The 27,454-nt window shown below is 44.7% G+C and overlaps 1 protein-coding gene and 1 pseudogene across 3 annotated transcripts in view; both read left to right on the top strand.

Annotated features, from left to right (window-relative positions):
* Nucleotides 1-27,454, top strand: part of B3galnt2 (beta-1,3-N-acetylgalactosaminyltransferase 2) — a 53,097-nt gene that overhangs the window by 16,918 nt on the left and 8,725 nt on the right. For 2 of the 3 annotated variants that reach the window (XM_004659707.2, XM_045148726.1), the window contains exons 3-7: nucleotides 3,150-3,250; nucleotides 7,634-7,830; nucleotides 10,704-10,799; nucleotides 20,815-20,925; nucleotides 23,195-23,273. In XM_004659707.2, the coding sequence (XP_004659764.2) occupies nucleotides 3,150-3,250; nucleotides 7,634-7,830; nucleotides 10,704-10,799; nucleotides 20,815-20,925; nucleotides 23,195-23,273 (584 nt within the window). The remainder of the gene's footprint in view (nucleotides 1-3,149; nucleotides 3,251-7,633; nucleotides 7,831-10,703; nucleotides 10,800-20,814; nucleotides 20,926-23,194; nucleotides 23,274-27,454) is intronic. The other variant, XM_045148725.1, reaches the window with a different exon arrangement.
* Nucleotides 14,450-15,558, top strand: LOC105944087 (annotated as a pseudogene).

The following is a 27,454-nucleotide window of genomic DNA, read 5'->3' as shown; positions in this document are numbered from 1 at the left end:
TTAATTTTTTATTTATTTTATTTTATTTTTAAAATTTTTATTAGCATTTTCCATGATTATAAAAAAAAAACCCATGGTAATTCCCTCCCCTCCCACCTTCCCCCTTGAAATTAAATTAATTTTTTAAATGAGCATAGAAAACACTGGTTTTCATTATGACATGTTCACATACTTTGTTCCTACTGTCCCATTAACCCTTGCTGGTCTCCTTTCTCCTCACTCTGCTTTTCTGTCATGTACCTACATGTGTGTGTACACACACACACATTTTAATCTGGGTGATGCATGTGAGAAAAAAACGTGTCGTCTCTTCTCTTCCCCTGCAGTACTGTCTCGTTCCTCACTGCACCACGTGTGCTCCTGCTGCGCTCCCTCCCTCAACGCCTCCTCCAGTAAGCATGCTCAGGGCCCTTCCTTCGGGCCCTGCGTAGATGGTACCCTAGCCAAGAGCCCGAGTTAAGTAGCGACCTGCTGCTGCTCCATCTGTCTTCCCTTCCTGGGTTTTACTGTTGCCCCAGCTGGCTTGGTCATTGTATTTAGTTGTGTATTTATCAGTTGTTTGTCTTGCTGTAGTAGGATATAAGTTTTATGACCATCGGGCCTTCTGTTTTTCTTTGATATAGCTTAGTACCTAGACTATAGCTTGACCTTATTCAACAAGTGGAAAATGAATGTCTCAGAACTAAGTTTGATGAGTAGTGCATTTGCCTTTGTAATGGTTCTTTATACTCGGTGGTCTGTTTTATGAAAATAATGTGCTATGTAAAAATAAAGTTGTGCACACTAGTTGTCTACATAAGGTATTTTTGCCTTAAATTGCTGTTAGTAAAAGAAAGTACATTTCTGCAGTTGTGGCATACTTTTATATCTTGCATTTCACCAGATAGCCAAAATCAACATCTTCAGCATTTACGAGTTTTTCTGTCTAAGCAGGTAGAACACTGGACAGCTTCAGTTCAGCCTGAGTGTTGGCGGGTTGTTAGCTTCCATAGAAAGGAACAGATGTGCCAGTTCACGCGTGGCCCAGCGTGTTTGGGAAACTGTGAACAGTCCTGTACAACCAGCGCACAGAATTTGGGGGATGGGTTGGTAAAGGTGAGTGATGCAGTACAGCAAAAGCCCAGGCTGTGTAAGAGGGAAGAAAGGAGTGCCTGTGACTGGGGGGTCAGCAGTGACTTGCTCAGGCCCAGTAGTTGTATGCAGGGTTAAGTGGAAGGACAGACCTATTCCTGTTCAGGCAAGGACTGCTGAGGGGCATCACCTGCTTGGTGATGGTACCTGAGTATAGAAAGAGCAGGAGGCCCTGAACGATGCTGGCTTTATGACTCAGAATAATGGATACCTCAGTCAGGATGCTCGGCCCTGGGTGAGAAGCAGGTTTCATGGGAGAGCAGCTCACAGAGGCGTGGTTGAAACCAAGCTATGGCAGGCAGTAGTGATGTACTGGTAAGTGCTTACTGACAAGAAGTGTGCGCGTCTGTGCACACATCATCATCCGTTCTAGTGAGACACAGGGCCGTGGTACATGACTGACAGGTAATAACATATGTAGTGCTCTATCGTAGCTCCATGTGGAAAATCGATCTCTTAGGATCTTTTTTTTTTTTTTTTTTTTAAGTTGTTTACCCGGGCATGGTGGCACATGCCTTTAATCTCAGCACTCAAGAGGCAAAGGTAGGAGGATCACTGTGAGTTCGAGGCCACCCTGAGACTACATAGTGAATTCCAGGTCAGCCTGGGCTAGTGTGAGACCCTGCCTTGAAAAACAGAAAAACAAAAACAAAAGCAATTTTTTTTGTTTATTTATTTGCAAGCAGAGAGAGGAGATAGACATAGAGAATGGGTGCACCAGGGCCTTCAGCCACTACAAACTCCAGATGCATGCACCACTTCGTGCATCTGGCTTTATGTGGGTGCTAGGGAATCTAACTTGGCTCGCTAGACTTTGCAGGCAAGCACCCTAACTGCTAAACCATCTCTCCAGCCTCTCCTAAGGATCTTTTTTTGTACACGGCTCTCAGCTTTGTAACTCACTGATGGCTGGAATCAACAAAGGCACCTTGATCTGAAGTAAACATAAGTGACAGCTATGATGTCACAGCCTGGCTGATAACTGTTGAGGCAGGTAACAGGTTTTGAACACTGGGAGAGTATTCAGACTTTTTGTAATCACAATGTAATGATGAAAGATGCTCACAAATTCAGTCTGCATTAGTATTGTAGTCGTATGCTGAATATAGACCAACTAGACAAGAAATCAAGTTTTTCTGATTTGGCAGTTTGATTTCCCACCAGGGCCAGTTTTAAGCAGCTGATCCAGAATTGAGGAAACACACATAATCCACATCATGTTCTATTATGCAGATAAAGATGAAAGTAACCTCAACAAAGTAATAGTAAAAGCAGAAAATGGTGAATTTGAGTGTCTCTTTTGTTTTTAATATATTTAGTTCCTAAATTTAATTAAGACTGTACTTAGCTATTTTACACAATACCTAGAATTTGACAGTCAGTTGTCCTTCACCGACAGTTCATGACAAAATGAACTGTGAGTGACCATGGTAACAGTGTCCAGTGAACATAAGGATTAATTACTTAGAAAATGTCTCTAAACTAGAGATGCTAGTTAGAGCCATTCCTGAGCCAGCTGAAGCCTTGGGCATAGATCGTGTTGTCCAGGGACAGGGCGGAGGCTGAAAAGAAGAGCCAACGGCCAATCCATAGAGTTTGTTCTCATGTTTATCATTTGGAAGGAAGGTCATGGGTCATGAGGTGACCACAGGGCCCTTAGCACGAGGGAAGGTCTGGGAGATGCAAGAGCCTCCTCTTGGATGGAAAGTTGTCTTTCTACTTTGGAACAAAAGAATAGGAAGATTGCCAAGATGTTTTCTGAGCAGTTGCTGTAACTGCAGCTGCTGTTGGATGGCAAGAGCATTTGCTGGTAGGCAGACTGGGCATTCGTGTTGCTTCCTTGTGGAGGCCTACACAGTTTATCAGTAGTTAGCAACTCTTAGGTTATGTGTATCCTTTTTGCTCTGCTAGAAGAATAAGGTTAAAGTAAATCCTCCTCAAAACTAGTGTCTCAGGGCTCTGATGTGAGCATGTGTGAAGGGGAGAGCAAAACCTGATGTTAATGCAATGTCTCTCAGTGTGCTTGTCAAGTTCATAGTAGGTGCTCGTGGCTGTGACGTGCCGGTGGAGGACAGGGAGGACCCTTACTCCTGCAGACTGCTCAACATCACCAATCCAGGTGGGTTGTCTTCCTCTTGAAACATCTAGCTTTGTGCCAGGTGAAAGTTGCTAAACTTAACATATAGAGTGCTTTTAACGCGTTAAATATTTGTCATCAAAATGCATGTTTCAGCCTTTTTGGCTAGTGAGTCTATCACTGTGGCTCAGGTGCATTTGGAAGGTGAAGTGCTGAATTTTGAACTTTGGGGAAACTGATTTCACCAGCTAATTAATTAATTTTGAGAGAGAGAAAAATAGGCAAAGAGAGAAAGGGCCTCCAGCCACTGCAAACAAAGTCCAGATGCATGTGCCGCTTTATGCATCTGGCCTATGTGGGTCCTGGGGAATTGAACCTGGGTCCTTTGGCTTCGTAGGCAAACGCCTAAACCGCTAAGCCATCTCTCCAGCCTGGTCATGAACATTTTACGTAAAAAACGTTATAGGACTGAAGAGATGACTTAGTGGTTAAGGTGCTTGCCTGTGAAGCCTAAGGACCCAGAACCTGCGTAAGCCAGACACATGAGGTCACACGTGCACACAAGGCTCATGCATCTGGAGTTTGATTGCAGTGGCTAGAGATCCTGGCACGCTAATTCTCTTTCTTGCTCTTGCTGTCTCTCATAAAAAAGTTTTTAAAAACTATTTTAAATTATTTGTGAGGAGAAAGAATATGAATGAATGAGTACATCAGGACCTCTTGTCACTCCAGATGAACTCCAGGTGCATGCACCATTTTGGGCATCTTGCATTATGTGGGTACTGGGGAATTGAACCCAGGCTGGCAGGCTTTTACAAGCAAGCACTCTTAACCACTGAACCATCTTTCCAATCCAGATATTTTTTCTCAATTTTTATTAACATTTTCCATGATTATAAAAAATATCCCATGGTAATACCCTCCCTTCCCCCCCCCACTTACCAATCCAGATTTTGTGTTCTTCTGACTTAACTTACAGTAGAAATCCAAATGATTGTGATCCTCATCACATGTTTTATTAGTGATGATATGGAAACCTACAGCAAGTTACAGTTGAAAACTAAGCATGTATGCATGCACGCGCGCACACACAAATGAGCATTTTAAACTATGCGGGCATGGAGTGTAGCTCAGCAGTAGAATGCTTTGCTGGCATGTGTAAGGATGTCAGCACACATGCGTGCACATATGCAGACCCACACTACCTGAAACATTGGGTTTTTTGTTTTTCATGGTAGGGTTTCACTAACCCAAGCTGACCTGGAGTTCACTATGTAGTCTCAGGGTAGCCTCAAACTCATGGTTAATCCTCCTACCTCTGCCTCCCGAGTGCTGGGATTAAAGGTGTGTGCCACCACGCCTGGCTCTGAAATGTTATTTTAAGTCCTATTACTAATAGTGAGGGAGAAAAGTTTCATCTATTTACTACGTAGACTACAAGACTATAAACTGTCATATGAGCATCTGTGTATCACTATTAGCTGGAAAGCATTTGGGTTATTTAGTATGTGGAGATCATGGGCAGTGTCAGTCATGACTCTGGTGTCTACAAGGTCTGACTAATAGCATTTACCAAGGCAACAATATTTCCTGTCCTAGGTATCATGAGCTCAAGATACATTTGTTTAAGGAGAAAATAGCTAGGTATGGCTGCTTTTGAAAGGCATGCTTCTGAGGCTGGAGAGATGGCTTAGTGGTTAAGACACTTGTCTGCAAAGCCTAAGAACCCAGGTTCATTTTCCCCAGTACCCATGTAAGCCAGATGCACATGCGTCTGGAGTTTGTTTGCAATAGCTACAGGCCCTGGCTCACCCATTGTCTCTCTCTGCTTCTTTCTCTTGCAAATAAATAAATAAATAATATTAAATTAAAAAAAAGAAAGAAAGAAAGCCGGGCGTGGTGGCATTCGCATTTAATCCTAGCACTTGGGAGGCAGAGGTAGGAGGATCACCATGAGTTTGAGGCCACTCTGAGATTACATAGTGAATTCCAGGTCAGCTTGGACTAGAGTAAAACCCTACTTCAATCCCTCCCCCCCCCAAAAAAAGACAGACAGACACACTTCTACTTTGGATGTCTGCTATTTCCCAGGCACATTCAAGAGAAAACATTTGTTGTCATCCATTGTATTTGGAGTCTAGATAGTCTGGCTGTTCTTGCCTGTGGCTAAAAAGCCTCTTTTCCTTTCCAGCTCATGTATGTGCTTGAGAAGGAGTCAGCATACCCATTTAGTCTCATTCATATTACTGAGCATCTACTGTGTACAAAATAGCTTTTTGGTACCAGGCATGGTGGCACACTCCTTTAATCCCAACACTCAAAAGGCAGAGGTAGGAGGATCGCTGTGAGCTCGAGGCCACCCTGAGACTACAGAGTGAATTCCAGGTCAGCCTGGGCTACAGTGAGACCCTACCTCAAAAAAAAAAAAAGCTTTTTGGGTATGGTGGCTCATGCCTATAATCCTGGCACTTAGGAGGTTGAGGGAGAAGGATCATTGAGAGTTAACTAGTCTAGGTGAGAGAGTACATTTCAGGTCAGCCTGGGCTAGAGTAAGACCCTGCCTCAAAACAACAACAAAAGACCTCAAAAATGGCTTCTAGTGACTCCAAGATAGGGATCCACATGACCCTCTGGTATGTATAATGTTGTGCCATGTATTTCAGTCTGTGTTATAAAGCAGGAGTTTCTTAGGATGCCTATGAATTCAGTGAATATTGTCAAAGCAAATTTTTGTGATTTTGTTCTTCTGAGGTCAGGGCCCTTTAGCTTTTAATGGAAACCTTGAAGTATTAAGCATCAAAGTGAGGGTCCTAGTGCATGCTAGGCACATACCATACCACCGAATTGCTCCCTTCACTCTTAATACAGTAGGTTAATGCTGACCATACAGACTGACCATCAACTGCTTGCTTATTTTGTAAATACATAGGTATGAATGTATATTTGTCTAACTTAGTAATTAGCAAGGCCTGAAAACCATAGCTCTGAACGATACAAAGAACTTTGAGATATGTATAAGTTACTTCCTCATTTCTGTGGACAAACACCTGAGCAGAAGCACTGAAGGAAGGAAAAGGGTCACTGTGACTTCTGGTCTGGCCTGTGGAGGAGGCGCATGGCAGGGAAGGCAAGGGCGCCGGGGCAGGGAGCAGAGCTGGACAAGCAGCACGTGGGGCCAGGCTCGAAAACCTCAAGGCCTGACCTGTTACCAACTTTGTCCAGCAAGGCTTTTCTTACCTCCTAAAAGTTCCACAACCTTCCCAAACAGCTCCATGAGCTGGGGACCAAGTGCTCAACACATGACCTTTTGGGGATATTTTACATTCAAATCACATATTTTCGAGGTAATTTTTTTTTTCCAATATAATGTCTCCCTGTAGCCCAGGTTAACCTGGAATTTACCATGTAGCCTCAGGGTGGCCTCAAACTCACTGTGATCCCCCTGCCTCTCCTTCCCAAGTACTGGGGTTAACAGCATGCATCATCATGCCTGGCTCAAATCACCTGTATTTTAATATTAGGTTTTTATGTTTCTCAAAGTAGTGCTGATAATTCTCTGCCATACTGTATCTTATAATCTCTTAGATTTGTTTGTGGTAAAGGGATTGCTGGCTGAGGGTGTAGCTCAGTAGTAGAGTATTTACCTGGCATGAGCGCAGCCCTGGGTTCAGTCCCAAGAACTGGGAAAGGAGATAAAGTCAAGTAGAGAAAGAAAAAGATTGGGGAGCTGATTAGATAGTGAAAGAGCCCTAGCTTTGGACTCATTCCATGTGGATTTGATTTCTGAATCGGTCACTTTTGTGACTTGAAGCTAATCACTCAGCATCCTCAGAGTTTAATGGCCGAGCCGCACACAGAAGCTGTAAGGTGTGGATCTGATGGGAATGTCAGCAAGCAATCAGAAAGTGTACACCTACTGTATGTGGTTTGCTGATCATTTCTTGGCATTTTATAGCACGACCTTTTCAGTATTATTTGAAGTGATTTCAGTCACTTTTATACTATAATAATTTCCTGACATATCACACATATTTTAAATTGCTTAACATGAATTCCATTTTTGTAATTTGGAGAGTTAGATCAAATTTCCTGATTGTCTGTGAGTGGTTCAATACTGTTTTGTTTACCTGGTCCTGTCATGGTAACCTGAATGGGGTTGCACATAGTCGTGCGAATGCAGAAATTTGCGAAAGTAGCACTGGCAATTGACTAGCTTAGATTTGGATTAGGACCTCATTTTAATACCCAAAAGAGGTTTGATTTACTCGAAGCAGCCCTGATTCTCAGATATTTTTAAAAATTCTGCTATTTGTAAGAGTCAGATACAGAGTGATTGTTTAGATTTCACACTGTGCTGCCTTACATTGGTGAGGTAAGAGATTGTGTTCATTCAGTGACGCAAGCCCTGTTCTCATCACACACTAGTATTGAATCAGGAAATTGAAGCCTTTAGCCTTTCTGGAGAAGCTTCATCAGCGGGGCCGTCTGAGGACCGAGTCGTCAGTGTAAGCTTCCAAGTCCTCTACCCAGTCGTGATCACTAGTCTCGGGGTGTTCTATGATGCCAGTGACGGGGGCTTCCAGAGGAACATCACTGTCAAGTTGTATCAGGCAGAACAGGAGGTATGTGCTACCCACAACAAGATTTTCCTCATTTCTCTTCTTTAGAAATGGTTGTACCCAATGGCATGTAGTAGACTAGAAGGCAGCGTAATCTTGTTGGCTGGCTTCTGCTTTCTTCCCGTGTTGATTGAACCCATTGCTGTGTAGTACATTGCAGTGTTGGTTTGGGGAGAGTACTATGAATAAATATGTTCTGTGGGCTGGAGAGATTGCTCAGTGGTTAAGGCACTTGCCCACAAAACCTAACGATCTAAGTTCAATTCCCCAATGCCTACATAACGCCAGATGCACAGTGGCTCATGCATCTGGAGTTTGTTTGCAGTGGCTGAAGGCCCTGGCATGCCCATTCTCCCTCCCTCCCTTTCTCTATCTCACTCTATCTGTCTTCTCTATCTCTCCTTCCTTGCAAATAAATAAATAAAGTTGTTTTTAAAAATATGTGGGGCTGGAGAGATGGCTTAATAGTTAAGGTGTTTGCCTGCAAAGCCTCATGATTTGGGTTTGAGTCCCCAGGATGTATGTAAGCCAGATGCAGTGTGCATGCGTCTGTAGTCTGCAGTGATTGGAGGCCCTGGCACACTTGTTTTCTCTCTCCCTCTCTTTTCTCTGTTTTTCTGCATGCAAGTAAGTAAATAATTTTTTTTAAAAAATATGTTCTATCTAGAAAAGAAAGGGCTGATAATGTAGACAGTTTCATGTTGCTGAGATGAACATCCAACCAGCCACAGTTTATGGGAGGAAGGAGTTTATTTCAAGCTTACGGATCCAGGGGAAGTTCCATCAATGGCAGAAGCTGGTTGCCATTCATAAATCACAGCAGCAAACAGGGGCCCCACCAGGTCTCAAACCTGTTCTCTCCACACCTATGGGCTAGAATTTGGATCCACACCCAGTGGCACTTCCTCCAGTCAGGTGGCTAGAAAGCCAACTTACAAGTTTAAATTTTTTATTTTTATTTATTTATTAGAGATGAGAGAGTAAGAGAGAATGGGCATGCCAGGGCCTCTAGCTACTTACTGCAAATGAACTTCAGACACATGCACCACATTGTGCATCTGGCTTATGTGAGTCCTGGGGAATCGAACCTATAATCCAAGACAGGCCTTGAACTCACAGCAATTCTCCTACCTCTAAATACTGGGATTAAAGGCATAGGCCTCCATGCCTGGCTAAGCCCTTATCTTTTTGTTTCTAAGTCTTTGTGGGCCAGAGTCTCTCTTGAACATGGGCTTCCTGTTTTGTATCTGGTAACTCTAAACATTGTGATTGACTCACTGTAGGAACTCCCATTATATTGCCCAGAGAATACTGATTTTGCCCATTGTGGAGTGTGTAGCACATAGGGCATAGGGTTTGCGGAGTGCGCAGATGCACAGAGGACAGATGATAATGCGGGTATTTTCCTCCGCTGGTGTGTGGTGTATGCAGAGGTAGAGAACATTGGTGTTCTCCTTTATTGCTCATCCACTTGTTTTCTTTATGCAGAGTCTTTTGGAACCTGGAGCTACTAGTTTTAGTCAGACTGGCCACTCAGCCAGCCCCACCATTTCTCCAGTTTCTGCTCTCCACAGCTCCACAGCACTAGGGGTACAGATGTGTGTGGCCATGCCAGCCTTTTTTTTTTTTTTTTTTTTTTTTTTTTTTTTTTTGAGAGAGGAAGAAGATGGGCACATCAGGGCCTTCAGCTGCCATGTACACACTCCAGACACGTGCACCCCCTTGTGGCGCATGTGCGACATGCATGCTTGCTTTGCTGTGTGTCTGGCTGCATGGGACCTGGAGATTTGAACATGAGTTCTTAGGCTTTGCAGGCAAGTGCCTTAACCGCTAAGCCATCTCTCCAGCCCCATGCCCGGCTTTTTACATGGAAGCTGAGGAATTGAACTCAGGGCTGACAGCTCAGGCGCTCTCATGTCTTCATTCTTGTGTGTCTCGTACTCTGTTCTGAGCCACCTCCCCAGCCCTCTGCTTGTTTTGTTGTGTCGGGCGCTAAAGTCAGCTTCTGTGTGTGCTCATGAGGGAGATCGCCCCAGCAAGACCCAGTCCCTGTGAAGAGTGTACAGTGTCCCTCTGACGTTCTCCTGCTTGGGAGTTTTCCTTTCCTTGTAGCTGACGTATTTGCCTCACCTCTGCCCTCTAATCTGTCTGTCTGTCCGTCCGTCCGTCCTTCCTTCATTTTGAGGTAGGGTCTCGCTGTAGCCCAGGCTGACCTGGAATTCACTATGTAGTCTCAGGGTGACCTTGATCCTCCTACCTCTGCTTCCTGACTGCTGGGATTAAAGGCATGCGCCACCACACTCGGCTTAATATTTTTTTAAAAATTTTTTTGGTTTATTTTATTTATTTGAGAGTGACAGAGAGAAAGAGGCAGATAGAGAGAGAATGGGTGCACCTGGGCCTCTAGCCACTGCAAATGAACTCCAGATGTGTGCGCCCCTTGTGCATCTGGATAATGTGGGTCCTGGGGAATGGAGCCTCAACCAGGGTCCTTAGGCTTCACAGGCAAGTGTTGTTGTTGTTTGTTTTTCAAGGTAGGGTCTCACTCTGGCTCAGGCTGACCTGGAATTCACTATGTAGTCTCAGGGTGGCCTCGAACTCTCGGCGATCCTCCTACCTCTGCCTCCCGAGTGCTGGGATTAAAGGTGTGCACCACCACGCCCGGCTAAAAATGTACTTTTTAAAAAGTACTTTCATAATTTAATAGTCATGACAATACTACAAAGCCCAGAAGTTGCTGAAACCACATTAAGTCCGGCTGGAGCTATTGGGGATTTTGGTGACAGAGAGTCAAGATGTGTAAAGACTTGTTTCACATACACTATATGACACGAAGTCTTGTTTTCTCTTTCTGTTTGTCCCTTCCCACCTCGTAGGAGGCCCTTTTCATTGCTCGCTTTAGTCCTCCAAGCTGTGGTGTACAAGTGAACAAGCTGTGGTATAAGCCTGTGGAGCAGTTCATCTTGCCAGAGGTACAGGGTGTGGTGAAGTCCAGTGCCCAGACAGTCCTTCGCAGGGATGGGCATGCTCTGGCACGGCAGGGGGTTGGTGCTTTGCTGCACTCAGCAGTTCTGCAAGGTGGTAGAGGGAGGGTATCAGCACCGTGCACTAGGGTGTAGCACTCCAGTTACATACCAGACACCTTCATCGTGCCTCAAGCTACGTGACCATACTTTTTGAAAAGCATTGTGTGCACTCTACTTAGTGAAGTAGGCAGCTGTGTGCCTGTTTTAGCAACAAAGGGTAGTATTAAATATTGATTGACAGGGCTGGAGAGATGGCTCAGTGGTTAATGTACTTGCCTACAAAGCCTAATGACCCAAGTTCAATTCCCCAGTACCCACTTAATGCCAGATTATAAGGTGGCACATGCGTTTCGAGTTGGTTTGCAGTGGCTAGAGGCCCTGGTGCACCCATTCTCTCTATTTCTGTCTGCCTCTTTCTCTCTCTCTCTTATAAATACAATATTTAAAATTAAGAAAATACTGACAAAAAGACAAGATGTAGAACATTTTAGTAAATCAAATGGTTTCCTTGTCTAAAGAATTTTTAAAGCCAGGTGTGGTGCTCTTGGGAGGCTGAGGTAGGGAGATCTCTGTGAGTTTGAGGCCAGCCTGGGACTACGGAGTGAATTCCAGGTCAGCCTGGGCTCACTCTCTTGCTCCTGTTCTCACCTGCTGTGGCAGAGGTGGTGCCCAGCCTGTGGTTGTGCCATCCTTTCCTCTGCCGTCACAGAAGTTTCCCCTCAAGTCTGTAAGCAAGAATAAGCAATTTGCTTCCCATCAGCTGCTTTTGGTTTTGTTATCCCAGCAATGAGAAGGTGAATACGACAAAATTCAGGGGGGAAAGCTGGTGATGGTTTGCCTGTTCTTCCTAGCAAAGAGCAATAGAAGAAAAGCACTTACTCTGTGTGAAGGGAAGTAGACATTCATCGTCTCAGTCCCTCACACGTGTCAGTCAACTCCAGAAACATCAGCATGGCTTGTCACATGAACAACTCTCTCTTAAAAAAACTTATTATTGACAACTTCCATAATTGTAGACAATAAACCATGATAATCCCCTTCCCCCACTTTCCCTTCACAACTCCACTCTCCATCATATCCTCTCCCCCTCCCCATCAGTCTCTCTTTTATGTTGATGTCATGATCTTTTCCTCCTATTATGATGGTTTTGTGTAGGTAGTGTCAGGTGCTGTGAGGTCATGGATATCCAGGCCATTTTGTGTCTGGGGGGAGCCCGTTGTAAGGAGTCCTACCCTTCCTTTGCCTCTTACATTCTTTCCCCCACCTCTTACACAATAGACCCTGGGCTTTGGAAGGTGTGATAGAGATGTTTCAGTGCTGAGCACTCCTGTCACTTCTCAGTACCATGGTGTCTTTTGAGTCATTCCAGAGGTGATCTCCATTTGAAAAGAGTAGGTTCTCTAACCAAAAAAGCATTATGAATATATGGGTATGGACATTAAGGAAAGTGCTTACCGGGCAGTTTGGTGAGCATAATATATGCATTTAGTCAGACACCAACAGGCATTACTCCCCTAGGACTCATGACTTCCCCCTTCATATGTTTTCAGTATCAGGCATGTATTCCCTCCCATGGAGCAGACTTCCAGTCCTGTTAGAGAGCAGTTGGTTTCCCCAGTAACAAATACCACTATTGCACCCATTGGCTCATTTGGTCTGGCTGGCCAAACTTAAAGCTTGCAATGTCCTGTTTATCTCCACGGATGACTCCTCTCTCTCCCATTGAACTGCATGCAGGATGGCTTCTTCCAGCTTTCTGTCAGCTGGTCTACATGGAGGAGGTTATCAGCTCAGTTCCAGCAGGATTTCTCAGTGGCCTTGCAGCCCAAGTATGTGGAGTCTTCAGCAGTAGGATCTTACCATCTATTCCTGTTGGGAAACTAAGGGCCTTGGCCATGCCCTGTAATGTTTTGGAGGTATCAGAGACCTCCCTGGCCAACAACTCACTGGAAGGTATCCCATTTCTGGCACTAAAAATCTTTTAATAACAATCTGTGGCTTCTGGGTGCACCATTGTCCAAAAAAACTAGGTTTCCCTATGACTTATTCATAAACTCTTGGAGTTTGATTAGCTCTCCCTCTACCCTTCATTGACTCAGTCTCTTCCCCTGATCTCACTTAGGCCTTTCCACCCCCAGTAATCTGTTCTGCTTACATATATACAATACCAGGCTGGAGAGATGGCTTAGCAGTTAAGGACCCCGGTTTGAAGCTCGTTTTCTTTATTCCAACTTACATACAAGTCTAAACATATGAGAGAGAACATGTGACGTTTGCCTTTCTGGGCCTGGGTTACCTCACTAAGTAGAATTCTTTCCAGGTCCATCCATCTCCCTGCAAATTCCATAACTTCACTTTACTGCTGAGTAGAGCTCCGTATCTAAATGTATCACATCTTCATTATCCACTCATCATTCATGGAACATTTAAGCTGGTTCTCTAAGGTAGTGTGACCAGTCCTTAGGATATATACCTAGGAATGGCATAGTTGGGTCATACGGTAAATCTATTTTTAGCTGTCTCAAGAACCTCCACACTGAGTTCCACAATGGCTGTACCAGATTACATTCCCACCAACAGTGTAGAAGGGTTCTTCTTTTTCTGCATCCTCACCAGCATTTATTATCATTTGATTTCTAAAAATATTTTATTTTTATTTATTTATTTGAGAGGGAGAGAGAAAGACCCAGGTAGAGAAAGAATGAGCACATCAGGGCCTACAACTGCTGCAAACCCCAGATGCATGCGCCACATTGTTTATTTGACTTACGTGGGTCCTGGGGAGTTGAACCTGGGTCCTTTGGCTTTGCAGGTAAATGCCATAACCGCTAAGCCATCTCTCCAGTCCCTCATTTGATTGCTTGATGATAGCCATTCACACAGGAGTGGGATGGAATCTCAATGTAGTTTTAATTTCCATTTCCCTGATGGCTAAAGGTGTAGAAAAAAAATTTTTTAGATGTTTATATGACATTTCTATTTCTTCTTTTGAGAACTCTTTATTTAGTTCCATAGCCCATTTTTAATTGGGTCAGTTGATTTCTTACTTCATTTTTTGAGTTCTTTGTATATCCTGGATATTAATCCTCTATCAGATGTATAGCTGGCAAAGATTCTCTCATTCTGTAGGTTGTCTCTTTGCTCTATTGAGTGTCCTTTGCTATACAAAAACTTGTAATCTCATGAGGTATGGTGGTTGATGAGTGGGTTTGTGTGTGTGTGTGTGTGTGTGTGTGTGTGTGTGTGTGTGTATGTGTGTTTGTTTGCTTGCTTTTTTGAGGTAGGGTCTCACGCTAGTCCAGATTGACCTGGAATTCACTATGTAGTCTCAGGGTGGCCTAGAACTCAAGGCAATCCACCTATCTCTGCCTCCCAAATACTGGGATTAAAGGCATGCACCACCATGCTCTGCTGATGAGTGGCTTTATTTCCTGATCAACTGCGGTTATATTCAAAAAGTTGTTGCTGGTCAGTTGCTTGCACTGCCACCGTCCCCACCACCACTGCCGCGGGTCACCCTCAGCCAGCAGCTCGGTGCCACCTCGGGCCAGCTGCCGTCTCTGGCAGGTAGGAGTGAGACGGCTGACAGGCACGGCATGCCCATGGTGCCTGGGCCTGGTGAGAACATTTCCACTGCTGTTCCAAGGACACAAACTTTGAAATTCCTGGATAATTGCCTTTGAGGAGGTGGAAATAATTTCCTTAACTCCATCTCTTAGTTAATAAGGAAGAGATTGACTGCCACATCTTTGATGAAGGTTTTACTGCCAAGGACAAGCTGGACCAAAAGTTAACGAAGTTTCTTCTGATGATAAAGATGCTTTTTATGTTGTGGACCTTGGAGACATTCTAAAGAAACATCTAAGCTTCCATGTAGGGAGTGGCTGTACAGATCCTGAGATATTTGTGCAAGCAGTGTCTGAATCCTGCTGTGTCTTGACATGGGAGCTGAGATTGGTTTCAGCATATATCTGCTTGATATTGGTGGTGGTTTTCTTGGATCTGAGGATGTGAAGCTTAAATTTGAAGAGATCACCGGTATGATCAACCCAGCGCTGGACAAGTACTTTATGTCAGACTGTGGAGTGAGAATCATAGCAAAGCCGGGCAGATATTACGTCGCATCAGCTTTCACGCTTGCAGTCAATATCATTGCCAAAAAAATTGTGCTGAAGGAGCAGACTGGCTCCGATGATGAAGATGAATTGAATGAGCAAGTGTATATGTATTACGTGAATGGTGGAGTATATGGATCGTTTAATTGCATCCTTTATGATCATGAACATGTGAAGGCCCTGCTATAGATGAGACCCAAACCAGATGACCAGTGTTACTCCTCCAGCATTGGGGACCGACATGTGATGGCCTTGATCAGGTCGTTGAGCGCTATAACCTGCCTGAAGTGCATGTGGGAGATTGGATGCTCTTTGAAAACATGGGTGCATACACTGTTGCTGCTGCTTCTACTCTCAATATATTCCAGAGGCCTACTATTTATTATGTGATGTCACGACCAATGTGGCAACTCATGAAGCAAGCTCAGAAGCAGGGCTTCCCACCTGAAGTGGAGGAGCAGGGCGTCGGCTCTCTGCCCATGCCTTGTGCTCGGGAGAGTGGGATGGACCGTCACTCGGCAGCCTGTGCCTCCACTAGTGTCAATGTGTGGACACCATTCTTGCAGCTCTTCACTGCGAGGGTAGCTTGAATTAAGGGATTTGGGGGTCCACTTACCTTAATGACTGCTAGTCTCGAAATGTCTTTGTACTAGTAGGGCTGGCGCAGATGCAGCACTGTGGAAGGCTGGGCAATGGGGTCACACTTATCTGTGTTCCTATGGAAACTATTTGAATATTTGTTTTATATGGATTTTTACTCACTTTTCAAACATACTAAAGTGCGCCCCTCAGCTGCTGAGCAAGCATTTGTAGCTTGTACGATGGCAGAATGGGCCCAAAGCTTAGTGTTGTGACCCATTTTGAAAATAAAGTATCTTGAAATTTAAAAAAAAAGTCGTTGCCTATGCCAGTATGTTGAAGGGTTTCCCCTACTTCTTCCTCTAGTAGTTTCATAGTTTCGGTTCTGATATAAAGGTCTTTGATCCATTTGGACTTAATTCTTGTGCATGGAGAGAGATAAGGATCTATTTTGATCCTTCTACATATAGATATAGTTTTCCCAGCATCATTTGTTGAAGAGGCCATCTTTTCTCAAATGAGGATTTTTGGCATTTTTTGTTGAAGATCAGGTGGCTCTAGCTGCCTGGACTGATGTCTGGGTCCTCTACTCTGTTCCATTGATCTATGTGTCTATTTTTGTGCCAGTACCATGATGTTTTTGTTACTATGGCTCTGTAATATAGGTTAAAAATCAGATATGGTGATACCACCAGCCTTATTTTTGTTGCTCAAAATTGTTTTGGATATCGAGGTTTTTTGTGCTTCCAAATGAATTTTAGAATTGTTTTTTTTCTATTTCTGTGAAGAATACCATTGGAATTTTAATGAGGATTGCATTAAATGTGTAGATTGCTTTTGATAAGATGGACATTTTCACAATATTGATTCTACCAATCCAAGAACATGGGATGTCTTTTCATTTCCTAGTGTTTTCTGCAATTTCTTTCTTGAATTTTTTTAAAGGTTTCACTGTAGAGATCCTTCACTTCCTTGGTTAGGTTTATTCCAAGGTACTTTATTTATTTACTTATTTTTGAGGCAGTTGTGAATGGGAGTGATTCCCTGATTTCATTCTCAGCATGTTTATTGTTAGTATATAGGAATGTTACTCTGTATTTTGTATCCTGCAATGTTGCTATAGGTGTTTATCAGCTCTAATAGTTTGCTGGTAGAGTCTTTAGGGTCCTTTATGTATAGAATCATATCATCTGCAAATGATGATAACTTGATCTCTTTCTTTCCAATTTGTATCCCTATTATCTGTGTCTCTTGCCTTATTGTTATAGCTAAGACCTCCAGTACTATATTAAATAAAAGTGGGGACAGTGGACACCCTTGTCTTATTCCTGACGTTAGAGGAAAACCTTCACGTTTTTCCCCATTGAGTACATGTTGGATGTAGGTTTGCCATAAACAGCCTTTATTACGTTGAGATATATTCCTTCTATCCCCAGTTTCTGTAGGATTTTTACCATGAAGGGATGTTGGATTTTGTTAAATGCCTGTTGGGTTAAGATGGCATGGCTACTATGCTGCCATCTTATCCCAACAGATTGCTTGTTTTCATTGTGTGCTGACTGAAGCTAAACCTCAGTAAGGGTCACAAGCTTGTTCGTGTTTCTTTTAAAATAATTGCTGGGCATGGTGGCACATGCCTTTGATCCCAGCCCTTGGGAGACAGAGGTAGGAGGATTGCTGTGAGTTCGAGGCCAGCCTGGACTATAGAGTGAGTTCCAGGTCAGCCTAGGCTAGCGTGAGACCCCCCCACCTCAAAAATAAAACTTAAAAAAATACTTAATTATTTCTCAGGTTGGGGAGATAGCTCCGCAATGAAAGGCACTTAATACCGTCTGTTGGTCCAAGTTCTGTTCCCCAGTACTCACATAAAGCCAAATGTACAGCATGGTGCCTATGTCTGGAGTTTGTTTATAGCTGCAAGAGGCCCTGGTATGTTCATTCTCTCCTCTCTAATCGCAAATAAATAAATCATGTTTCTAGTTTCATTTTTTCCTTACTCGTAGTTGAAATCTAACCCTGGTCTCCACAGAAGCAGGCTCCCCTGTCAGCGGAATCTCTAGAGACATTCATCACTATCCCGGGCATTATGTTTTATGAAAGTTGAGTCTTGAGAGCCAGGCGTGGTGGCGCACGCCTTTAATCCCAGCACTCAGGATGCAGAGGTAGGAGGATCACCGTGAGCTTGAGGCCACCCAGAGACTCCATAGTGAATTCCAGGTCAGCCTGGGATAGAGTGAGGCCCTACCTTGAAAAAAAAAAAAAAAAAAGCTGGAGAAGCTGGGTGTCAGCCTGAGCTAGGGTGAGACTACCTCAAAAAAAAGAAGTAAGTAAGTTGAATCTTGAGTCATTTCGCTGGTCCCCAAGAATTGTTAGTGCCCTAGGCACAAACTAACTTCTATGTTTTAGCTGCTGTGTGTGTTTGATGGGAAATCAGAAGTGCCACACAGAATTGCTGTGTGAAGGGGGTTGCAATAGCTTGTATTGTGTTGTGGGTGAGGCCTTTTATATCTAATTTTGTTACAGCCTATGCAATGCTACTTTTCCCTGACTCCTTGTGGTTTTATGATCTTAGCACAGAATTGTCATGTTGTTTTGCATCAAAAGCAGTAGGCGTGGAGAAAGGTTCCTCGGAGAAAAGAAAACAGGTGTGGGGAAGAGCTGAGGAATCCACCTGTGACCTGTGGCAGGGCTGGGGAGAGTGGCAGGTCTTTCGCCCTGTGTGACGGTAGCACACCCGCGTGTTGTACGGGTTCCGTGGGGAAATCTAGATGACCATCTCTGGAGCTGTTTGAATGTGTTGGTAATGAGTATTGCTGGCATCGTGGTGTGGCCCGTTAAGGGCAGATGGAGTTGGGTGCCTTGGAGAAGCTGGCGCTACTGCAGAGCCTATGGAGTGTTGCGGGCCGGGCCAGAGCCGGTCCGGTACGCATTCGTTTTTTTGACAAACAAAATACGCCTTTATTAGTGAGTTCTACAGTATAATACATAGAAAAATACAAATGAATGCAGAGCCATCTGGCAAAATGAACTACAAAGAAAGTAAAGATGCAACACATCCACCCGCGAGGACGACACAAGCTGACGCCGAGACAGCACCAAGCAACAGCTTCAGACTGTTTTCAAAAGTCAACTGTTCACCACAAGAAACCGGCTTGCCCTTATTGTTTGTTTCTGCCGCTCCTTGCGTACCACCTCCTCCTCCTCCTGGTGCTTCTCATAGTGAGAAAAATCATCAAAGATGGAGGTTGTGTGCTTGTAGGAAGCAATGATTTTCAGCACTTGCTTTGCTTTTTCTTTTTTTTTTTTTGGTTTTTCGAGGTAGGGTCTCACTCTGGTCCAGGCTAACCTGGAATTAACTCTGTAGTCTCAGGGTGGCCTTGAACTCACGGCGATCCTCCTACCTCTGCCTCCCGAGTGCTGGGATTAAAGGCGTGCGCCACCACGCCCGGCTTCAGCTTTGCTTTTTCTAAGGGCGCCTCCTGTGTATCACGGGAGTTTGTGACAGGTTTGTTGTCATTGTTCTCCAGTCTGATACGTCATAGCTGATTATTAGGAACAACTTTGACAAAAATCTACTTCACATCAAACTTCCCTTTCCACTTGTCCTGAGACCAGACCCCAGCACTGGTGCCATAGTCCACAGGGGACTTCGTCTCGGCCACCCCACAGAAATGCCCACTTCCATTGACACTGAAGAGCAGGTAGACAGGCCCTTTGCTGCTCATGGAGTGGAAGGCGCCGTCCAGGCGCTTGTTGCCATGCTCTGTGCTGCACCAGATGGAGTACTTGATGGATCGGTGGATGTCATCCTCAGAGTAGCTCTTGATGATGAACACGCGCCCACTCTTAAGATTCCAGTCGAATTCTTTAGGGTTGTAGCTGTGGGCAGCCTTCGGTTTCTCAAGCACAGGATGGGACTCTACGCTCAAGGCAGATGTGGGCTGGGCATTTCCAGTAGAGTTACTGTCACTGCTGGCCCTCCCCACTCTGCCCAAATGCTGCATTTCTGTTGCGAGGAGCCACCCAGCGGGGTTGCGGTGGCTGCTGAGGGCTCTGATACTGTGGCTGGGCCAAAGGTGGAGGCTGAGCTGGGAGAGGCTGAGCTATGGCTGTGGAACAGCCTGGGGTGCTTGCTGGGGAACAGGAGCCTTTCCGCATTCTCGAAGTTTGCCGCTTCGGGGAGGGAGCTGTTGCTCCGGTCACCATGTGGTTTGTCATCTTTGGTTTCGCTTTGATCTGCTCGTCACTGGGATTTGATTTCTGGCCTTGGGTTTTAGTTTCCTTGTTCCTCAAAGGCCATTTCATGCTGACAACCCGGACTTCTGCGTGCTCAGATGTGTTGCCAGCTGTCTACTGAGGAGGGGCCCGTGGCTACGCAGCTGCTGTTATTATCTCCATCCCACCCGTTCTCCAGTCTGTGTCTGTCTTTTCTGAAGTACCTGGGCCAGAACTAAGGAGTTTGGCTTCAGCTTTCAGACTCTAGCACTCAAGTCATGTCAGCTTTTAATTCTAACACATTTGCTACCAGATCTTGCAAAGTGTACCAAGGTCAGAGAGAGACATACAGTGTTTCCAAGGCAGGTCCCAGTGTCAGGGATCTGCTGAGCTTTCGGGTCTCCTTTCCAGTTCTCCCATTCTGCTTTATTTATTTGTTATTATTTACTTATTTTTTGGTTTTTTGAGGTACGGTCTCACTCTAGCCCAGGCTGACCTGGAATTCACTGTGTAATCTCAGGGTGCCTCAAACTCATGGCGATCTTCCTACCTCTGCCTCTTGAGTGTTGGGATTAAAGGTGTGCACCACCACACCTGGCTTTAGTTCTTCCATTCTTAGCAGTGAGCTCACAAGGTCTCTTTTGCATTTCTCTTGGTGATGATCACGTCCCCACTAAATGTCATAAAAATTCAGAAAGTCTGTGGATAAACCGAGCATCAATGTCATCTTTGATGGTGCTGGCTTGTTAGATGGAGAGATTGCTTAGTGGTTAACACAATTGCCTGTGAAGCCTTGTGAATGATCATAGCTCTGTCTAGGAATTCCTTCTGAATCAGTATAGTGCTTGATTGGGTATTGGCCATTATTCCAGCAGTGGGTACTGGAGAATCAAACCAGGGCTGTCAGGCATTACAAGCAAGTGTCTTTAACCACTGAGCCTTCTGTCCAGCCCCAAGAATGACATTTTCCCTAAAGCCTTACGTAAACATGTACTTAAAACCTAAATGACAAGAATAAAGAAATTGACTCACTGTTCATCTTTTTCCAAAAGAGCTTTGAAGGTACAATCGTGTGGGAAAGTCAAGACCTCCACGGCCTTGTGTCCAGGAATCTCCACAGAGTGACAGTGAATGACGGAGGGGGTGTTCTCAGAGTTATCACAGTAAGCTGTCCTTCGTGGTGGTTGTACAGTACCTTAGCTTTTCTTGTAATTCATTAAGGAGTTGGAATTTACTTTCAGGGCTCAACCGTAAGGATTTACTTGCATACCACCCCAGGAAGTGTCACACAGGGTTCTTACATATTTTGGAACATGTATTAGTAGAAAATGTTGCTGAGCCCCTGTGGTGCAGGGGACCTTATACTGTGTGTGATTCCATAGCTCCCCACTGATGACTTTGAAGTCTTATGTTAACATTATTGGGCTGGGGGTGGGTGGGTTGGTTGTCTGTGACAAGATCTCATGTAGCCCGGGCTGACATGGAACTCACTACATAAGCCAGGCTGGCCTCAAACTTGCGGGTCTCCTCTTGCCTCTGCTTCCCAATTGTAGGGATTCCAGGTGTGTGCCACCACGCCCAGCTAAGATTGTTGCATTTTAAAAGTATGATATTTTAGCCTGATGTGGTGGAGTAGTACACCTTTAATCCCAGCACTTGGGAGGCAGAGGTAGGAGGCTCACCATTAGTTCAAGGCTGACATGAGGCTAGAGTAATTTCTAGCACACCCTGGGCTAGAGTGAAACCCTACCTCAAAAAAACAATAACAAAAGTATGATGATTTGTCAACAGTTTGGTGCTTTTTCTTAAGTCCCCCCCCCCCCCCCCCCCCCCCATCCTTCTCCGCCTCTCTTCTTCTTTTTCTTTTTTTGGTTTGGTTTGGTTTTTCTTGGTAGGGTTTCACTCTGTTCTCAGGGTGGACTCATACAGCGATCCTCCTCTGCCTCCCGAGTGCTGGGATTTAAGGCGTGCGGCACCACACACTGCTCTTTTTTTTTTTTTTTCCTTTTTTGAGTAAAGCAAAGGAGATTAAGAAAAAGGTGAAAAAGACCCAGAGTGTCAGGGCAAACATACTCAAGACTTTAGCTGCATCCAAAAACAAAAGACCATGGGGGGAAAGTTTGGTCTTTTGAGTTAGAACTTGGAATCCGGCAGTGAGGTCATGGAGCAGCTGCACAGCAGGCCGGGCTTCTGTGAGTTTACCTGCCTTATCTCGTTCTGCCTCCTCAGCATGTCTCCAGGTAAAGAAGGGGAGGTCTCTACCCCATGACTAGCTCTTAAGGGAGGATGTTCTGGTGTATTTTAGAATGCAGTCTAAGGGAAAGCAGACAGAGAGAGACCGCCTTATCTCTTTACTAAGCCTAGTCATGCCCATGATGTGGCCTTTCAGCCACGAAGCCTGAGCATCTTGCGATTACTAGTCAAGCAGGGAGGGAAAGGTGGTAGGGATATTCGAGTTTGCTTTTGTATACCCTGCTGTCAGGAAGGGGAAGAGGCAGTGGAGAGTTAATTCATCATGCCTGACTGCACTTGGAACCTCAGGGTACCCAAGGCCATAGGGTTTCAGTTTCCTGTGTCCAACTTGGAATCCTCCTTATCTTTCTTTAGACTCCCCCAAGAGAAGCTGAACTTCTTCAGTTGTTTTGACCTAAATACCATGTATTCTGTTGACTTATTTCCTGAGATTCTTGATTACCTGTGTTGTTTTCCCCCTTTCCAATTTGGTACCCGTGTCACATTGACCTCCCATTTTTCAAGTTTTTTTTTTTTAATATATTTGTAGCAGTAGTGCCTTTTATCAGTCCAGCATTTGCCATTTCCTGTTTTTAACATTTTCCTTCCATCATGTTTGTGCCACCAAGAGTGAGTTCAGCATCCATTGTGGTGAAGTGAGTGCATGTGAGGAATGCTGTAGGATGCTGACTACCAACTCTTGTCAGTTTCCAGCCCCGCCCAACTGGGAGAAAGCTGAGATGGAGGAAGGGCACTAGGTGTAGAGAGGTGACGCAAATGAAAGTGCTAGTCCTGACTGGCACAATAGTTTCTGGGCACCTTCATCATGATGTTTGAAGTGTTCCCAGAACAGACTGTTGATTGAAAGGCATCTTTCTCTGCATGGCCTCTTGGTTTTCAAATGTGTCAAGACCTTGTTGAACTAAAGAGAATTTTCAGTCTCCAAAAGCATCAAAGGTGGTGGTAGTTAAGCCTTGTGAAGAGGAAAGTTTGGGATGTAAAATGAACTGGTTTCTGCCCTGTCATGGCTACAAGCACAAGAAGGTAGAAATCTGAACCCATTGAGAGTACCTGATCTTTAATGAGTGTCATCCTTGTGTCTTGGATTAATTGCCATAGTGCTTCTGTTGAGTAACTAATGGTTAGCAAAGTCACTTTTAGTAACAAACCACTGAGCCTTCTTGTTCTCACTCCTTTCAGGCTGGGGAGGGCGCCCTGCCTCGTGAGTTCGTGGAAGGGGTGGAAGGCGTTGCAGGAGGCTTTATCTACACCATCCAGGGTAAGCTGTCAGGGAACAGTGTGCAGAACCTCATGTAGCTAACCCTACTGTGGAAGTTGACAGGAGAGGTCATCCTGTTATGTGAGAAAAGCATTATTAGTCAGGTGTGGTGGGTATGAGGGTGTGAGAGGCCTCCGTCCTGGGCCTGCCAGGTGTGGTAATGCAAGCCATTCATGTCAGCACTTGGGGAGGCTGAGGTAGGAGGACTACTGTGAGTTCAAGGCCACCCTGAAACTACAAAGTGAACTAACTCCAGGTCAGCCTGAGCTAGCTCTAGCCAGACCCTACCTCAAAACAAACAAACAAACAAAAAATTTGTTAAACTGTTACAGTATCATGTATAAATAATATACCACAGTTGAGTTGATTTTTTTTATCATGTGGAGTGTGAGGGATTTGATTCCTCTGTTAAAAAATGAAACAAAACAACAACAAAAAACAGTACTGCAGAGCTAGAGAACTGGCAATAAAACAGTGTTGTGCAGCCAGGCTTAGTGTTGCATGCCTTTATTCCCAGAGGTGGGAGGATTGTGTCAGTTCAAGGCCACCCTGAGACTACATCTTTAATTCCAGGTTAGCCTGGGGCCAGAGTGAAACCCTACCTCGAAAAACAAAACAAACAAAAAAGGATAAAAATAGACTCATGAAGGCTAGATTGGGATTACTGAGTTTCTGTAGGGAAAGATCACAAACTGTGGGGTTGATTGAAGGGAAATTGGGTGGGGTCTTGGAAGGCTAGAGCGGAGCCAAGCTTGTGGGAAGTAGAACACGCGAAAAATACAACATCTCAGAAGTTAAGGTTTTTATTTTTAGGGAATAAACACATGGAGAGAGAGTTGAGGAGCTTCTGTACGGAGATTTAGAAGGAGTCACTTAACATCCACTCTGAGTTTCCCATGGAAGAAAGTTAAAAGGGCAAATGACGTGACTTAAGGAAGACCAGCAGAGGGAAAATACCGAAGCAGAGACTAAGGAGTTCAGATGAGAAATGAGTAGTAAAGACAGTTTCCAATGGTGTTGCAGTCAGGTTTGCATTGCTGGCAGAAATCAATTGACCAAGAGCAGCTTGTGGGAAAAAGAGGTTTATTTTGGCTTATAGGCCCAAGGGGAAGCTCTGATGGCATGAGCAGAGGATGGACATCACCCCCTGGCCAACAGCAACAGGAGAGTGTGCCAAACACTGGCATGGGGAACAGGCTATAACACCCATAAGCCCGCCCCCCCCAACAATACACCACCTCCAGGAGGTGTTAATTCCCAAAATCTCCATCAACTGGGAACCTAGCATTCAGAACACCTAAGTTTATGGGAGACACCGGAATCAAACAAGTCCCCATATTTTTTTTATCAATTCCAATGATGTTCAAACATCCCCATAATCCAAGATCTTTTAACTGAGCCATAATACCAAAAAAAAAAAACCCTCAAATAACCTATAATTTTGGCACAGAATAAATATTCACACTGCAAAAAAATGGCATCAGGCATAGCAAAGAAATACTCAAGCAATACATGATTTAAAACAACCAGGAAAAACATCAAATTCTGTAGCTTCAAGTCCAGCAACTCTAGCCAGTAACAAATCTCCAAGTCTGATAACTAACCAGCAACAAGTCTGGCATTCCAATTCCGCCCCTCCAGCTAGGCTACTCACAGTCCTGGAAAACTTCATCGGGGCCAGCAGCTCTCCTTAGCAGCCATCTCATTATCCCGGCATCTCCACTGGGTCTCCACTGTAATCCATGGTTCATCCTCATGGCCCCGTGGAGGTCTCTGTGTGGCATCTAGCAAACCTGCTTCACACTGCCCATGGCCATTTCCAAAACACAAGATCATGTTGCAAACTCAGTGACCCTCTTTCTTGCATTTCTTATACTCCACAATACCAGGTAGGGTGCCAATTTGTTAATCCAGGGGGGAATAAAGCAAACTTTGAAGAACAGGACACTCCTTAGCACTCAGGCCCCTTCAAAAGAGTCTATATTCTTCCTGGTGCCCCAGTGCAGGTCAGCTGGCCCAATCTCAAAGGTTATGATCTCTCAATTGCAGCTGAATGGGTAGAAGTTCACCCAAAGATTTTTCTTTTTGTGTATATCCCTCTGCTCATACCAGTTCATTTCTACGCAAAGCAACCCTGCACAACTTCTCAGGACATGGGCATAGCTTTTCACACCAACTGCTAGCCCAGTCCCGGCAAAGCTTTTTCTCACCCTCATAAGCCAAACGTCATGGTCCATAGTTCTTACTGCATTCAGGTCTTTCAACTCGGACCAGAATGGTCCACCAAGCTGTACTTACAGCATTGCAAGATATCTTTTAGGCCAAGGTTTCAAGTCCTTCCACATTCATCTTGAAAGTCAGCTCCAAAAGGCCAAAGCCGCACAGTCAGGTGTCTAGCAGCAGTCCCACTCCTTGGTACCATTTTACTGTTGCAGTCTTTGGGCCTAAACTGCTTCCCACTCACCTGCAAATTGTTTGAGATTACAACCATTGAGATTGGGCCAGCTGACCTGCACTTGGGCAACAGGAAGAATGTAGATTCTTTAAGGGGCCTGAGTGCTCAAGGAGTGTCCTGTTCTTCAAAGTCTGCTTTATATCCCCCTACCTGGTATTGTGGAGTGTAAGAAATGCAGGAAAGAGAAGGTCATTGAGTTTGCAACAGTCTTGTGTTTTGGAAATGGCTTGGGCAGTGTGAAGCAGGTTTGCTGAATGCCTTCATGGAGACCCAATGGAGATGCCAGGAACACGAAAGAGATGGCTGCTAAGGAAAGCTGCCGGCCCCGATGAAGTTTTCCAGGACTGTGAGTAGCCTAGCTGGAGGGGCGGAATTGGAGTACCAGAGACTTGTTACTGGTTAGAGTTATCGGACTTGGAGTTCAGTTTGATGTTTGCCCTTGTTTTAAATCTTGTATTGGCTGAATGTTTCTTTGCTATGCCCAGAGCCATCTTCTTCAGTGTGAATGTTTATTCTGTGTCTATGGGGATGTATGAACATCGTTGGAATTGATAAAAACTATGGGGACTTTTAAAGTTAGATGAGTGCATTGCATTTTACATCAAGTATGGTTATCAGTTTATGGGGGCCAGGAGCAAAATGTGGTGGCTTGATTCAGGAGTCCTCCGTAAACTTAGGTGTTCTGAATGCTAGGTTCCCAGTTGATGGAGATTTGGGGATTAATGCCTCCTGGAGGGAGTGTATTGTTGGGGGAGAGGGCTTATGGGTGTTAAAGCCAGTTTTCCCATACCAGTGTTTGGCACACTCCTGTTGCTATTGTTCACCTTATGTTGGCCAGGGGCTGATGTCCACCAATGCCATTGTTTTGCCCTGCCATTGTGGAGCTTCCCTTTTGAGCCTGTAAGTCTAAATAAACCTCTTTTTTCCCACTGTTATGCCCAGTTCTTGGCACCCCCCAGTGACCACCAAGGAGAACCAAACACGCATGCAAGGGCAAGGAGCTTTAATTCGGGCCTACGCTCAGTCTCTTGACTTCACCAACGCAGTGGATCCATACAAGAGCCCCGAGTAGCGGGAGGGTAGGGTTTTTATAGGGATTTGAACCTAGAAGGGGATGGGTACATGGATTTGAACATAGAACAAGGGGATGGGTACATGATTGGTTGATTTAAACAGTATACTCTTCTGGTTGTCTTAGGATTTTGGCAGGCTGGAGCTAGGGGAATTGAGCTCATCTATGACTGCGGGAATGTCTCGTGACTTCAGGAATGTCTGGGATAATCAGTTTAATGGTTAAGCCTACCCTTACGGCAAGGTTGGCGGGCTGGAGGTAGGGGAATTGAACTTATCTTATGACTTCAGGAATGTATGGCATAATCAGTTTCCAGTAACTGTTATGCCCACCCTTACTGGAAAATAGAAACTCAGACCTTGCCGGGAAACAGAAACTTAGGCCTACTGAGGACTCTGACGCCTGTCATGGCGTCCATGTGGTTCCTGAGTCCTTCACCCACAAGCTGCTCTTGGTTGGGTGATTTCTATCAGCAATGCGAACCTGACTGCAACACACGGTTAGCCTGAGTTTAGAGAAATTATACAGGTAACGGGCTTAGAGTTTAGAGAAAGCACCCACGTGGTAGATCTAGTGTGTAAGGGAAATACAAACATGGTAAATTCAGAAACCAGGGGAAAATCCTAGATGTAATTAAAGTGAGAAGTTATCCTA

The sequence above is a fragment of the Jaculus jaculus genome, chromosome 5 (genome assembly GCF_020740685.1).
Source record: "Jaculus jaculus isolate mJacJac1 chromosome 5, mJacJac1.mat.Y.cur, whole genome shotgun sequence".
In the NCBI taxonomy this organism is placed as follows: Eukaryota; Metazoa; Chordata; class Mammalia; order Rodentia; family Dipodidae; genus Jaculus; species Jaculus jaculus.
The sequence above is the reverse complement of the archived record's forward strand: the minus strand, read 5'-3'. Positions and strand labels throughout refer to the sequence as shown.